Here is a 14599-nt window from a genome sequence, read left to right on the forward strand (position 1 = left end):
TAGTCAGAATAGGGATGGTTAGTTGAGCTTTGGTTATGTTGAACTTGAGTTGCATGGTAGTTGCTGGGTAGAGAAGTTCAAGAGGCAGTCACAAACCCATGTCTGGAGATCAAGAGGCAGGTTAGAGCTGGAGATGGTGGGAGATGTCATTCAAAGGTGCTAGAAGCTAAGGGAGTGGTAGATGAGCTTACCTAAGCAAGGCTACAGAGTGAGAGGAGATGGTGAGGGGTGAGCTTCTGGGAAAGACCAACACCTAAGGGGCCAGCAGAGAATGGGAAGTGGGTGGAGGATACTTGGAAGGAGCAACAAGAGAAGTAGAAGGAGACATGGAGGAGAAGTCACAGTTTCCAAGGAAACCAAGGGATTTCAGAAGCAAGGGTGGGCAACAGTATTGAAAGCTGCAAATAGTCAGGTAAAGATGGAGACATTCCCACTGGGTGGACTGCAGAGTTGTTGTGGTGACTTTGGTAGGAACATCTCAGTTGTTTGCAGTGAGGAGAGGCCAGACAGGAGCAAGTTGAGGAGTGAATAGGAGGTGAGAAGGTAGAGACAACTTCTTTAAGAAGGTTGCATCTCTGGAGAGGGGCACATGCACGGTGGGGAATAATTGATTGTCTAAGATAAGAGAGACTTGAGCACAGTAAATACTTAGGGAAGCATCAGGTAGATAAAGGAGAGGTTGGAGATACAGGAGAAAGAGAGGAGGGTAGACAGATGGAGTTCAGAGGCCAGGAGGTGAACCAAGCCCTAGACCAGTGGTTCACAAACCTGGCTGCCCATATCAGCATCACCTGGGGAACTTAAACTGACACCCAGGCTCTGCCCCCCAGAGGTTCTGATTTAAGTGGTCTGGAGTGGAATCTAGCACTGGTATTTTTTTTAGATCTTCGAGTGATTCTACCGTGTTTTCAGGGTTAAGAACTACTGTAGTAAGTATTCAATAACTATTTGTTGAATCTTTTTAAAAGTTTTGTCGATCAGTTGATTAGTTCTCCTTAGCAACAATGAATGTTTAATCATTTGCAGAGGATGTTGTGAAGAAATATAAGACAGGATACATGCTTTCAAGTGGCTTGCGATTCCACGGGAGAAATAGTAATACTTTTTAATATGTGTAAGTGCTACTTCAGTGGCACAACACTTGGTAGGGTTATACCAGTTCTGTGTGGTCAGCTGTCGAGGGGAAGATTTTGGCCTCAGAGAAGGTGGAACCTACGTAAGTGGAGAAAAACAAGGGTTTCACATGCCTAAGACAATAATCATTACAATCCTGTTTCCTGAGGACATCCTTGGTGTCATACATTATCCCAAATGTTGTAACTATGCAAGATAGTCATACATCATCCCCATTTTACAGAGGAAGAAACTAAGGCTCAGGGAATTTAATATCAAGGCCATAGCTAGCAATACGTGGCAGAGTCAGAATTCAAGCCCAGGACTGATTGATTCCAAAGTCAGTATCCTTTCCACTACAGTGTACTGGGACCAGGGGCACCAGGCTCCCACTTACTATTTGGTACTGTAGTCTCAAGACGGGGCAAGTCATCTTCAGCTGGGACTTTTTGGTCCAGGCTGTTTGTGCAGGTGAAGTTCACACACACTTCCATCATCAGTCCTAGTGGTTCTCCATGTGGGCGTTGATGAAATCACCAGCAGCATCACTTGGGAACTTTTTAGGAATGCAAATTTTCAGACCCCTTCCCAGATTTACTGAATCTGAAACTTTGCGGGCCAGGCTTAGCAATTTGTTTTAAGAAGCCCTCCTGGTGATTCTGAGGCAGTTTAAAATTTGAGAACCAAAGTTTGAGTCCCTACTTTGTGGATATACATCAAGAACCTCAATTTGCTGTCGTGGCTAGTCCCTGAGCATCTGTGATATGCAAATGGAAAGAAAGAACTGGGGGATTCTAACCCTGGAAAAGATTGTTACCTGAATTCCAGCAGCCTAGTACTCTCCCTGAAGAACTCAGATGCTATGAGCGACACGAGTCCCAGTCCTATGACAGTGCATTGATTCCAATAAAGGATAATCCATTAGTCTTGGGAAATATGTCATGGTGTTTTCCTCTTTGCAAATTAAAAAACTTGGCCAATCCTAGAGAAAACAAAACAATCTCCCAAGCAAATTTCACAGGGGCCTCAAGATGCAACCCTCATGAGATTGTCTGGTTTGCCTCAAAAGAACTTCTGATCATTGACACATTTCCTGTTTGGTCATTGACAGGAGGAAGTGATTGGAGATTTGAAACCGGGCACTGAATACCGAGTAAGCGTGGCAGCTTACAGCCAGACTGGCAAAGGGCGGCTTAGCTCTCCTCGGCACATTACCACTTTGCTCCAAGGTAAAATGCGTTCAATTCATTAATAAGAAGAAAGTGATGGGTGCTATTCATTCATTCCTTCATTCAGTATATCAGTGAGGACCTACTGTGTACCAGGCACTGTGCTATGCTAGGCTCTGGGAATTCAGTGGTGAACAAAAACAGGCACAGCCCCTGCCCTCTCAGAACTGAGTGGCGTGGGTCAGGACATTATCTAACTAACGTGTGGCCGCGGATAGTGAGAAGTACTTCCCATGGCGCTGTAAGATCTTCCGTTGTAAGATCCGATATAGGGGTTCGATAAGGACTCCCTGAGGACATGACTGCTAAGTGGGAATTAAGTAAGTGGGAGTTAAGAAGACGAGGAAGGGGAGTGCGAGAAGAGATCTTAGCGGCCAGCGGAACCCAACAAAGGCTCATTGAGGTGGTCTGCGCTGGACACTGGGGGACAAAAGTGGCTTGAAGACATCGTTGCTCATAGGAGCTCCTTGTGGAGGGAGAGGCACGTGGTAGGCAGGTAGATCCAGTGCATCCGAGGTCCGCCCAGCTGGCTCTGGAAGCACGCAGAAGGAGCGTGTTCTCCACCCCAAGGCTCAGGGAGCGTTTCAGAAAGAACTATATCTTTGGCCCGGTGTTTGAAACCTGCATAGGGTTTTGCTAGGAAGAGAAGGCAGAAAAAATACTTCTGGCCGAAGCAATAAAGAAAGGCTGGGAAATGTGAAAGTCTAGATATGAAAATAGTAACAGCAGTTACCTTGGGGTGATAGGATCATTCTACATCTTTACCCATGAGGCTTTTTCCAACTGTCCTACCATTGATATGTATTCTGATGATAGGGGGTAGGAAGGGTACACAAAAGAATTGAAAGTAAGTGACAGTAACGCTAAGCATTTAATTTTCCTTGTAGGTAAACATCAATTCCGACATGCTAACAGAGGTTCTAAAGGGTACACATCATTGTGTGTCCTGGGGTCCATAGTCTGGACACGATGTAGTTGGATTTCCAGCCTGGGGTGCTTGAGGAGAAGGGAAGACCAGCTCTCATTGACAAACCTTCCATGAATCCAGTTGTGATTTTGTGTGTGTGTGTTTGTTTGGTTTGGAGGGTGAGGCAGTTCTGAACAGAGGTGTTTAGGCTGTAGAAAGCACACATGTTTTTTTATACATGAAACCTCTCCAGCAGCGAAGACCACAACCAACTCTAGTTGTTCGCTGTCCTGCCTAGATTCCTGCCTGCTTCCAGGAGCACCTCAGCAGCTGCACGTCACTGTGGTTTCTGATTCCGAGGTGGCCCTATCTTGGAAACCTGGAGAGAGTGAAGGAAGCTCCCCTATTCAGTACTATTCTGTGGAATTCATCAGGTGAGTTAGTGGGTCACATTCAGAAGCCAAACGTACTGACCTCAGTCATTCCAAACACGATAGAAGACTCCACCGCCTGTGAATTTAAGAGACGACAAAGAGGCCTATATTTATACTCTGACTTGGGCCAGCACCTGTCCCCAGCCCTCTTTGATGGTGGGTCATCTGGTTAACCTGTCTGTACCCACCTGACCTCTTCCCCACTTCCCCGCCACAGTCACACTGTCCTAGGCTCTGAAAACTCCAGAGGGACCCACTGCCAGCCTGCCTGCATTTCAAGCTCAAAACTTGCCTCCCTGGCTTTGAAACATTATGTCTGAAGTGTATATTTGATGGTGACGTTTCTCGAGGGAGAGGAAAAAAAACCTTTAAAAACACGTGCAATGCATTGTTGCCTTTGCATCCATATCGCCGTGGGGAAAGTTTCTTGTTTTGGTTTCAGCTTTTTTCTCTTGCCTACCTCTCCAGCTCTCATAGTCAGCTTATCAGCGGCAGAAGAGTGATTAGAAGTTCTTCTAAGAACTTACAGATGTAAAAACCTGGATTCTCAATGCTGCTATGTAATTTTAAGCAAGAACAAAACCAAAAAAACACCCACCCAACCAATGAGCAAAAGTTATTCCCCAGCTAGGGCTCTTCCTCTGAACTCTAGTTGCATTATTTTGAATCGAAGCACCTAGCTGATGAAACGACGTTGTTCTCTGCATTAAAGGTGATTGGGTTTGTCTGAGGCCGGTTGCTTCATGGATTCGTAAAGCCTTGCTCAGCACCTCATTCCTAGGCTCTCTGAAACTGAGGCAAAGGATTCTGCCATGATATCATTAGGTCCGCTTCTGTTTCTTGACTTCCTAGCCTATTTTTTGGTAGTAGATATTTGTTTCTTCAGAGAAGTACTGCACTGAGTCTCTTTAATGCTTGAGTACAGAGCTCGTTTCAGGCAGGACTTATTGAATTGCAAGTGGCAGAATCTTGAAAGAAGATGAGACCGTAATGTATTGGCCCCTATGAGTGTCAAGTCCTGTGACAACTCTAAATTTGGGAAAGACTAGTTCTGTATCATATCTGCAGTCTGTCTCCATCCATCTCTGTGCTCTGCTCCCCCCTTTATTGGCTTTAGTTTCAGGCTTTTCCAGTATGGTGGCAAGATGGCCACCAGGCACTGAAGGCTTGCTGTCTACTAGCTCAGCTCCCCACTGGAAAGGAGTGGCTCTTTCTCAGGGGACACAGTAGAGTCTCAGTATTCATTCTAGCTGGCCAGGCTCTGGTCCCTCTTCATTCACTGAGCCAATCACTGCGGCCAAGGAGAAGAGTACACTGACTGGGCAGATACGCGTCATATTCTGAGCTCTGGAACTAAAGACTGGTGGGTCATTCAGGCCTGAAGTACACAGACTGAGAGTTCAAGAGGGTTGGTTCCTCAAAGCGAAGTTGTGCAATTAATGGAAAAGGGAGGAGCAGATGCTGGGAAAATTAAAAAATAAATAAATAAAAGATGCCCCCAGCCAAGCCCCAGACCAATGCCCTTCAGTGAGGTTAATCTACAATCCTTTGTTGAACAGATTTGGTAGGCAAAGCCTGGAATGTGTCTAGAGTAGAAAAGGTTCTAAGCCTGGTTCCAAAAGTAGTTAAACTGCAACAGTGGAAAGTCCTAAAACTTCAGCTTTCTCATCTGTAAAACTTGGAGTGAAACTTAACATGTCTAATTTACTTGTCTAACATCAGCAAAGCAAAATGTAGTACTTTAAAATTTTGAAAACTGGGCAGTGTTTTTCATAGTAGCCCAGCAGGTCATCTGTGTGACCCTCAGCAAAGATGACGGTTATCATTTACTATTTTATTTTATTATTATTTATTTATTTATTTATTTATTTTTCGGTACGCGGACCTCTCACTGTTGTGGCCTCTCCCGTTGTGGAGCACAGGCTCCGGACGCGCAGGCTCAGTGGCCATGGCTCACGGGCCCAGCCACTCCGCGGCATGTGGGATCTTCCCGGACCGGGGCACGAACCCGTGTCCCCTGCATCGGCAGGCGGACTCTCAACCACTGCACCACCAGGGAAGCCCTACTATTTTATTTTTTAACATCTTTATTGGAGTATAATTGCTTTATAGTAGTGTGTTAGTTTCTGCTTTATAACAAAGTGAATCATTAATTTTGTGGTAAAACATGTATTTCTTTCTTAAACTTCAGTCTGGCATATTGGCAAAAGGTGGAAATTGCAGTTTCTTAACCTGTGTGTACAACTGAAAGTAGAAAATGAGATGGATTTAGAGCCAGAACTGGAAGGGAGTGCTTGCTGCTTCCTCTACTGCCAGCAGGGGGCCCTGTGCAAGTCACTTCACCTCTGTAGTCTCAGTGCCTCACATAGTTTAGGGTCCCCAAAAGGAGAGCGTTTTACAAGGACTTGGGTGCAAGTAGTTTATTTTGTTTGGAAGCAGGAATGAGAAGGTTGGGTGAGGGATGGAGGACATATGACTGTGTTACAGAAGTCACTTCTGCAGGCAATGGGGGCCTCTGTAGGGGCTTAATTCTATGGAGATCTCTCTGAGCACACAGAATTCCTCTCTAATTTGCCTATCAAAAAGGCAAGAGCAATTTCTCTAATGATTAATGATGTTGAGCATTCTTTCATGTGTTTGTTGGCAGTCTGTATATCTTCTTTGGAGAAATATCTATTTAGGTCTTCTGCCCATTTTTGGATTGGGTTGTTTGTTTTTTTGTTATTGAGCTGCATGAGCTGCTTGTAAATTTTGGAGATTAATCCTTTGTCAGTTGCTTCATTTGCAAATATTTTCTCCCCTTCTGAGTGTTGTCTTTTGGTCTTGTTTGCAAATCAAAACTACAATGAGATATCATCTCACACCAGTCAGAATGGCCATCATCAAAAAATCTAGAAACAATAAATGCTGGAGAGGGTGTGGAGAAAAGGGAACACTCTTGCACTGCTGGTGGGAATGTGAATTGGTTCAGCCACTATGGAGAACAGTATGGAGGTTCCTTAAAAAACTACAAATAGAACTACCATATGACCCAGCAATCCCACTACTGGGCATATACCCTGAGAAAACCAAAATTCAAAAAGAGTCATGTACCAAAATGTTCATTGCAGCTCTATTTACAATAGCCCGGAGATGGAAACAACCTAAGTGCCCATCATCGGATGAATGGATAAAGAAGATGTGGCACATATATACAATGGAATATTACTCAGCCATAAAAAGAAACGAAATTGAGCTATTTGTAATGAGGTGGATAGACCTAGAGTCTGTCATACAGAGTGAAGTAAGTCAGAAAGAAAAAGACAAATACCGTATGCTAACACATATATATGGAATTTAGGGAAAAAAATGTCATGAAGAACCTAGGGGTAAGACAGGAATAAAGACACAGACCTACTGGAGAACGGACTTGAGGATATGGGGAGGGGGAAGGGTATGCTGTGACAAAGTGAGAGAGAGGCACGGACATATATACACTAACAAACGTAAGGTAGATCGCTAGTGGGAAGCAGCCGCATAGCACAGGGAGATCAGCTCGGTGCTTTGTGACCACCTGGAGGGGTGGGATAGGGAGGGTGGGAGGGAGGGAGACGCAAGAGGGAAGACATATGGGAACATATGTATATGTATAACTGATTCACTTTGTTATAAAGCAGAAACTAACACACCATTGTAAAGCAATTATACCCCGATAAAGATGTTTAAAAAAAAAAAAAAAGGCAAGAGCCATTTACGCGCTGGCTTCTGTCCTCTTTTTGTTGATTGAACGTTTCCCCCCGAGGTACAACTTCCCACCCTTCTAGGCTCTGCTGGCCCTTGGATTAAGGAGGCAGGTCCAGGGAAAAAGGAGGAGTGTTGTGAGCACGGCATGTGCTTGAGGTTCGATGCTGGTCTTGCGAGGCAAGTTGAGCTCACATGAAACTCTCCACATGACAGCCGCAGCTGAAATCAGAACTGGGAGAAGGGGAGGTGACACAGGCCCCAGAGGCATTGACGACAATGTCCTTACAATGCAAAATATGGGTGATAACTTCTTGCAGCCTTATAGCGTGTCCTCATTAGGAGGATCAAGTGAAATCACATATGAGAAACAGCTTTCTACAAAGCTCTTTTGACATGTCCATGTCAAAAACCAAGCTAAGGAAAAGGAGGTATATATGGGTGTTATGTACCTACATTTAAGGTATATATGGGTGTTATGTACCTACATTTAACAATTTTAATTCTTCTCCAACAAAAATACATCTTAACATTCAAACCTCTAACATTTGAGGGGCTCAGACCCCAAATTCTTATGTATAAATATTTTAAAAGTATATACCATTTTAACAAACTGTTAAATATTTGTTATATCTGTTTATCTTAACAAATATACCTCTACAGTGTCCTGGAGACATTGTAGATGTCTTCATATTTAGAACTCTTGGATATCTTGGTGTTCCAAATGGAACATGGTAGCCTAAGGAGAGCCAGCTCCTGGCTCCAGCCCCTATACTAGGAATTCTGCTCCTGCTATCTCTTCCAGAATATGTAACCTCGGTCAAGTTATTTAATCTCAGGACCTCCATTTCCTCATCTGTAACATCAAGTTCATGTGACCCTCATGGCAGGGTTATTGTTCATGGCCTTCATAAAGTGTTTATACATAGTAGACATTCAATAGCTGTTTATTTCCTTCCCTCCCTACCACTCTTGCCCCTTTACAAAGAAAGAAATTGGGACTCAATTGCTTAAGTTGCTTTGCCAAGGTAAAATGACTGGTTAGGGACAAAATTAAAATTAGAACTGAACTCTCTCGACTTCCAGCCCGGTGCTCTTTCTACAAAACCCCATGTCCCCTTCATGTCTGTGACCGACCTTCAGAGATGGAATGCTGGACTCCGCCCACCTGGAGCTCGGCTGGCTGGGGAAACGGGAAGCCTCATCTTAGGCTGCTGTTGGCTGTTACTCCAGAAAGGAAGCTCTCACAGCATTTAATGTTTGGCTGCAAAATAAATCCCCACATTCGTTTGTAAACATCTCAGAGTCTATCCCATTTCAGTTGAGAGCCTGAGGATATGTGTTTAAAGAGAGCTTTCCTGGGCTCTAAATCAGAAACTGCAGTCAGTGTGAAAAGCTTTGGGGGCCTACAGTTATCTATTTTTCCCAGAGAGGACTGTTTAATGTTTAACATTGAATTCTTTTTGCCCAGATGCCTACTGTGTACACAAACACCTGTGACAGGTCTCTGGGTGAGCCAAAAGTGTCTTTTCCTATCCCAGAGGCAGGCCTTTGACAGGCCAAGGCTAGGAAATTGTAGAAATCAGTGTATTGCCAGAAGTTCTCCTCAGATTTCACCCACCTGAATGTGAAGTTCTTGTCTGAGTTCTGTCACTGGAGGATGAGGTTCCAGTCCTCTGTCTTGGTAGGTGCTTATTCATCAGTTGCCCTTATTCAGTGAGGATGATGGTGTCAAAGGCGTTGTTGGGAAATAGTCTCAGAAAACTTTTAAGGAAATATGTAACTGGCTAATAAGAGATTAACCTGAAAAATTACACTAGACCAGGGTGTGGGGTACTGACTGCTTACTCGCTAGTTTTGTTCATAGTTTGGGTGGACATTCCATGTGTTTGTGATGCTGTCTTAGGTCATGGGCTTAGGACTAAGCAAATTTTTGTTCTTCTTCCAGCTTCTGCCTCCTGTAAAATGGAGGATGCCCACAGGGTGAGCACCTTGAAAGGGTGCTCTCAGTGATTGTATCAGAGAGGAGACTTGGTCTCTGGCTCAGGCAGGATGAGAGTAATCTTCATAATGTCTCCCGAAGTTGGCCTGGGGACTATTCATCAACTTCTTTATTTACAGTAGATTTAAAATTTTTAATCAGTGTAGAAAAGATTTGAAGAGGCAAATTCTAAGTAAGCCTGCAAGCTGTAACATATTTTGCAATGTTTTTAAAACTTTTTCTTCCTGCTTTTCTAAAACAGAAAAAACATGCATTCGAAGTAGGAAGAATATATATGTATATATTTTTTGGCTGCTGTTGGGTCTTCGTTGCTGCACGCGGGCTTTCTCTAGGTGTGGCGAGCGGGGGCTACTCTTTGGTGCACGGGCTTCTCATTGTGGTGGCTTCTCTTGTTGCGGAGCACGGGCTCCAGGTGCGTGGGCTTCAGTAGTTGTGGCCCGTGGGCTCAGTAGTTGTGGCTTGCGGGCTCTAGAGCGCAGGCTCAGTAGTTGTGGCACACCGGCTTAGTTGCTCCGCGGCATGTGGGATCTTCTCGGACCAGGGCTCGAACCCGTGTCCCCTGCATTGGCAGGCGGATTCTTAACCACTGCGCCACCAGGGAAGTCCCAGGAAGAATATTTTATTTCTAAAGCGATACTGAAAATTTCTTTGTGGGCAACAATCTTAGTGTTCATTAAAATAAGAACCAAGCATAAATATAGCTACCTATGTTTTAAAATATTTTGTCTATAAATATCTGAGAAACTTTCCTCCTTCTGCCTAAGAATTTCCCCAGGGTAAGTGCTTTTCTCATAAGTGAAAAATATCTACTATGCTGGCAATGAAAACCCGAAGGCCTGGACAAATAGTCCTTACCAGTAATGTTTCCATTGGGGTGCTGTGTTCCATATATGCTATCTATCAGGTTGGTTAAAGGTGAAAATAGTTCTCATTCAACTTACCTATACAGTTGAGTCCCCTGCACATGAATGAGTGCCGTTCTGAGAGCACATTTGTTAAGTCCAATTTGTTCGTAAGTCCAACAAAGTTATCCTAGGTACCCAACTAACACAATCAGCTATATAGTACTGTACTGTAATAGGTTTATGATACTTTTCACACAAAGAATACATAAAAAACAAACACAAGAAATGAATAAAACATTTCTTAATCTTACAGTACAGTACCTTGAAAAGTCCAGTAGTACCAGCTATATCACTGCTGCTTTAACACTTGCTTCCGGTCATCCTGGGCTTGAAATAAAGATACTGTACTACTGTCTCTATACAGTACTGTACGGTTAAGTACACAAAAGCACAACCACTTGCAGAGGATGCACACATGTGACAATGTACTCCAGACACATGAACTAACTGACATGATTGGACAAGCGAATGCACGTTCGCATCTTTGAAAGTTCCCAACTTGAAGGTTCGTATGTAAGGGACTTACTGTAGCTTTTCTGTAGGTGTAACCTGATTGGTTAAAACTGCTTCAGAGTTTTGTAGTGTCAGTTGTTGGAAAGGGCAGATTAAAGCTTTCAGTGGCAATTTTTAATAAAAAGTCCACCAAGGCTAATTTTGGGTGCATGTGAAAGTTCAAAATATTTCTGTGTGTTTTAGGGACATAGGTCAAGAAATGATCTCTAAATCTCAGCCCAAGACACTAATACTAATAAATATGAAAGAGCAATGCTTCCTTTCTTTTCCCTTTCACACCTTTCTGCCTAAATAATTCCCTGGTCCCTTGCAGATGCCTTCCATAATAAGACTTGCAAAATTCATCTTCACGCAGAGCTGCTTTTAAGCTGATTGCAATGTCTACGTATTGGTTTTACTTGAGAATCTCAAGGTCATGCACACCTGGGTGGTGCATTGAAATTATTATTTCAAAGTAATTTTGAAAATTATTTTACAAATTGATATTTTTGTCAAAAGTCATCTGTCTTTCCATCCCATCATCAGCCTACAAGTAACAAATGAATTTAATTAGTTTCCTCCTAAGAAGTGACCCTGCAAAGGCTGTTACTGACATGAAGATCAAGTGTGGGATTCAGAGCGGAAGCTGAACGGATTATGGATTTTCCTTGAACAGTTTTAAGGGATGATGTGATATACCTTATGGTCAAGGGCACAGGCTATGAAAGTTAAAGAAGTGTTTCGTTCAGAATCGAGACTTACAGTCCAATGCTTGGTATCGTCTCTCAGGTTTAAGTTTGTCCAAATGTGGAATCAGAAGACACAGCTCTGAGCTGGCCTCTAATCCTGGGGACAAATGGCTTGATTCCAGTTTTAAGCTTCCTTACATATGAAATAAGGCTGGACTGCTTGACCTCTAAAATCTGGTGGCTCTGATTTTCTGTCCTCATGACAAAGGTGAGGAAGTATAGGTGGTTTACTACACAGGGCTCTGGACCTATCTTCCTGGTCCAACCCTTGCCTCCACCACTTTTAAACCATAAGGTTTTAGTTGCATTATTTAACTTCTCTGTGCCTCAGACAGAAGAATGGGGATAACGATTTACTTGCCTCATCGAGTTGTTGTGAGATAAAGCGAGTTGATGCACACGAAATGCACAGAATATCACCTGTTATACAGTAAATGCTCACTCAATGCAAACTGTTCTTATTAAGGCTTTTATGATAGGTCTTTCCTGCTTTCCTTTATAGCCATGTTCTTTCTTGGCTAAAGGTCTTTATGCTTGCTATACTCTGCCAGGATATATCTTCTACTTCTTTACCTAGTTAACTCTTGGTCATCCTTCAGTTCCCCTGCTTAAGTACCACTTCCTCCAGGAAGCCTGCCCTGAACCCTGCCCACCACCTCAGACTAGGTTAGGTACACCTGCAACACTTACTAGCAACACTCAGCACACTTGTAGTTCATTACTTGTTCGAAGTCTGTCCTCCTTGCCGGGACATGAGGGCAACGTCTTGACTAGCTCCCTTCTGTGGAATATGGCACCTACATGAAGTAAACATAGCACGCGTCAAGTAGGTGCTGGAGAACGTTTGGATACAGGCAGTCATGTGATTGCATCCAGAGAGTGACAGCTAGCTGCCCCCTTGCGCAAGATCCTTGACCTCTCTGAGCCTTACTTCCCTTGGCTGGAAAGTAGGGATGATAATCGTGGATACCTCGGGAGGGTTGTGAAGATAAATAGATGTCTGTACAGTACTTAGAAGAGTGGCTTATGGAAGAATATTTTTAAGTGTCAGTTCTTTTCCTTACCCTGAGCCCCATGGTAATGGAAACGTATTGCCATACTAGTCACAGGAGATGGAATGAATCCTTTACCGCTAGTTTCCAAGGCCACAGCAGTAACCAATATCATTCCTTACAAACTGCAGAAATAAAAGGCAGACAGAATCCAACCTGGATCTGCAAGCACGTCCCCTTTCCTTCCCCCTGACCCAAAGTTACTTATTGCTTTTGTTTTCTCATCATAAAAGGGATAGTGGTATGTGGTAAAGCTTCAGATAATACCCAATGTGTAAGACTAACTTGAAAGCTACCCTTGCGGTTTTATTTCGTATTGAATGATAACTTGTGTTTCGGAGCCCTTCATACCTGCAAGTGAATTGCCAACTTTTTTCATAGCGTTTTACTAGAACTTATAGCAATAACTGGGCAAGTGGCTGCAATATTTAACAGGGATGTAGCCCTATGTTGGTTTTCCTGCCCCCCAAAATTATAGAGCTTGATATATTTAAAGAATCGTTCTTATACAATTAATCAATTTTGAGGAGAATGGGAAAAAACAGCAACAAAAATCTCCCTTTCTTTTCAAGAAATTGTTTAGGAAGTTGTGCTCTTTAAGTATAAGCCTTCCTTACAGCCAACAATAGAATTAGAAATAAGCAAGAGTGGGCTTGTTTGGGTGTCAGCTGACATTTCATATTAACAAGTGGTGTTTTGTGAAAAATTCCTTTTTCTTACCTTTAGTTTCCAAATTGAAAATCTCAGAACCACTTTCCAGAGTGGTATGTAGTCCCAGAAATTCTGGTAGCCATCCAGTTCCTCCATTCAGGCTCAAATGGAAGGGCGATTCTGAATGTTTTTGCAGAAGTTTGACCTGCAGTTCTACAAATTGATCCCTTAAAGCTTCAGTGCCTCCTACCGTGAGCTTTCCTGATGTAATCCCTGGGCAGACTGATGGGAGTTGACACAAATTGAATTCTTGTGTACCCGTGTTGGGAGCCATTTGTAAACTGTAAATGAAAGTGTGCTCTCCAGTTGCCCCATCAGGGACAAATTGCTAGATGAGTTTATCATTACCCCATTCTATCCATCTGTTTGTCATTTGGTTGGGTGGAACCAATTCATTAATAAAGAAATACGGCTGGAAGCTGCAGGTCAAATAATACATCTTTCTTTTTTTTTTTTCTTAACTGTGATTACTTAGTGCTTTTGGACTTCCTCTGCAATTCATTTTAGTATAGAGCAAATCCTGCATAACACCAAGTCTGTAAAATTGAGAGAGACTCGGAGGCCTTTCTGAGCATGAGGTTTTCTTTCACTCCTGGCGTATTTACCCTGGATAACTATGGGATCTTAAAGCAGGGTGCTTAACCTGCAGTCTGTGGATCCCCAAGGGGCTCATGGATGGAAGGCGAGGGGTCCCTGAACTTCGTTGGACAAAAATTACGCTCTTAGTTTTACCGACTGAAATGTAATGTTTTCTTCAAATATGAATGTAATCAACGAACTGCAGTGGCATTAGCAATTCCTGTGACTTTGTCACTATTAGAATCACAGATATGTTCTTATCCCATTACAATTGTTGCACATATCTCAAAATACCAGTTATGGTTATCACTACTATGAAATTATTAAATGCATTGCTAAGTATTGTTATTTAATGTGTTAATGAAGAAGTATGTATATTAATATATCATAATTTTTTATTGTTTTCATAATTGTTTCTAGTATAACTGGTTTCCTTTGTGATCCTATGCATTTTATGCATTTAAAAATATTATTCCAAGAAGGGATTCACAGATTTCCGCAGACTGTCAAAGTAGCACTAACAAGGTTAAAGACTGTTGTCTTAAACAGTTTTTTTTTTTTTTTTTTGGCTGCGTTGGGTCTTCATTGCTGCGCGCACGCTTTCTCTAGTTGTGGCAAGCAGGGGCTACTCTTCATTGCGGTGTGCAGGCTTCTCATTGTGGTGGCTTCTCTTGTTGAGGAGCACTGGCTCTAGGCGTGTGGGCTT

The 14599-nt window shown here is 43.0% G+C and overlaps 1 protein-coding gene across 3 annotated transcripts in view; it reads left to right on the forward strand.

Annotated features, from left to right (window-relative positions):
• Positions 1-14599, forward strand: part of EGFLAM (EGF like, fibronectin type III and laminin G domains) — a 541883-nt gene that overhangs the window by 430135 nt on the left and 97149 nt on the right. For all 3 annotated transcript variants that reach the window (XM_060295410.1, XM_060295409.1, XM_030882073.2), the window contains 2 exons: positions 2225-2342; positions 3548-3683. In XM_060295410.1, coding sequence (XP_060151393.1) covers positions 2225-2342; positions 3548-3683 — 254 coding nt within the window. The remainder of the gene's footprint in view (positions 1-2224; positions 2343-3547; positions 3684-14599) is intronic.

The sequence above is a fragment of the Globicephala melas genome, chromosome 3 (assembly GCF_963455315.2).
Source record: "Globicephala melas chromosome 3, mGloMel1.2, whole genome shotgun sequence".
Lineage (NCBI taxonomy): Eukaryota > Metazoa > Chordata > Mammalia > Artiodactyla > Delphinidae > Globicephala > Globicephala melas.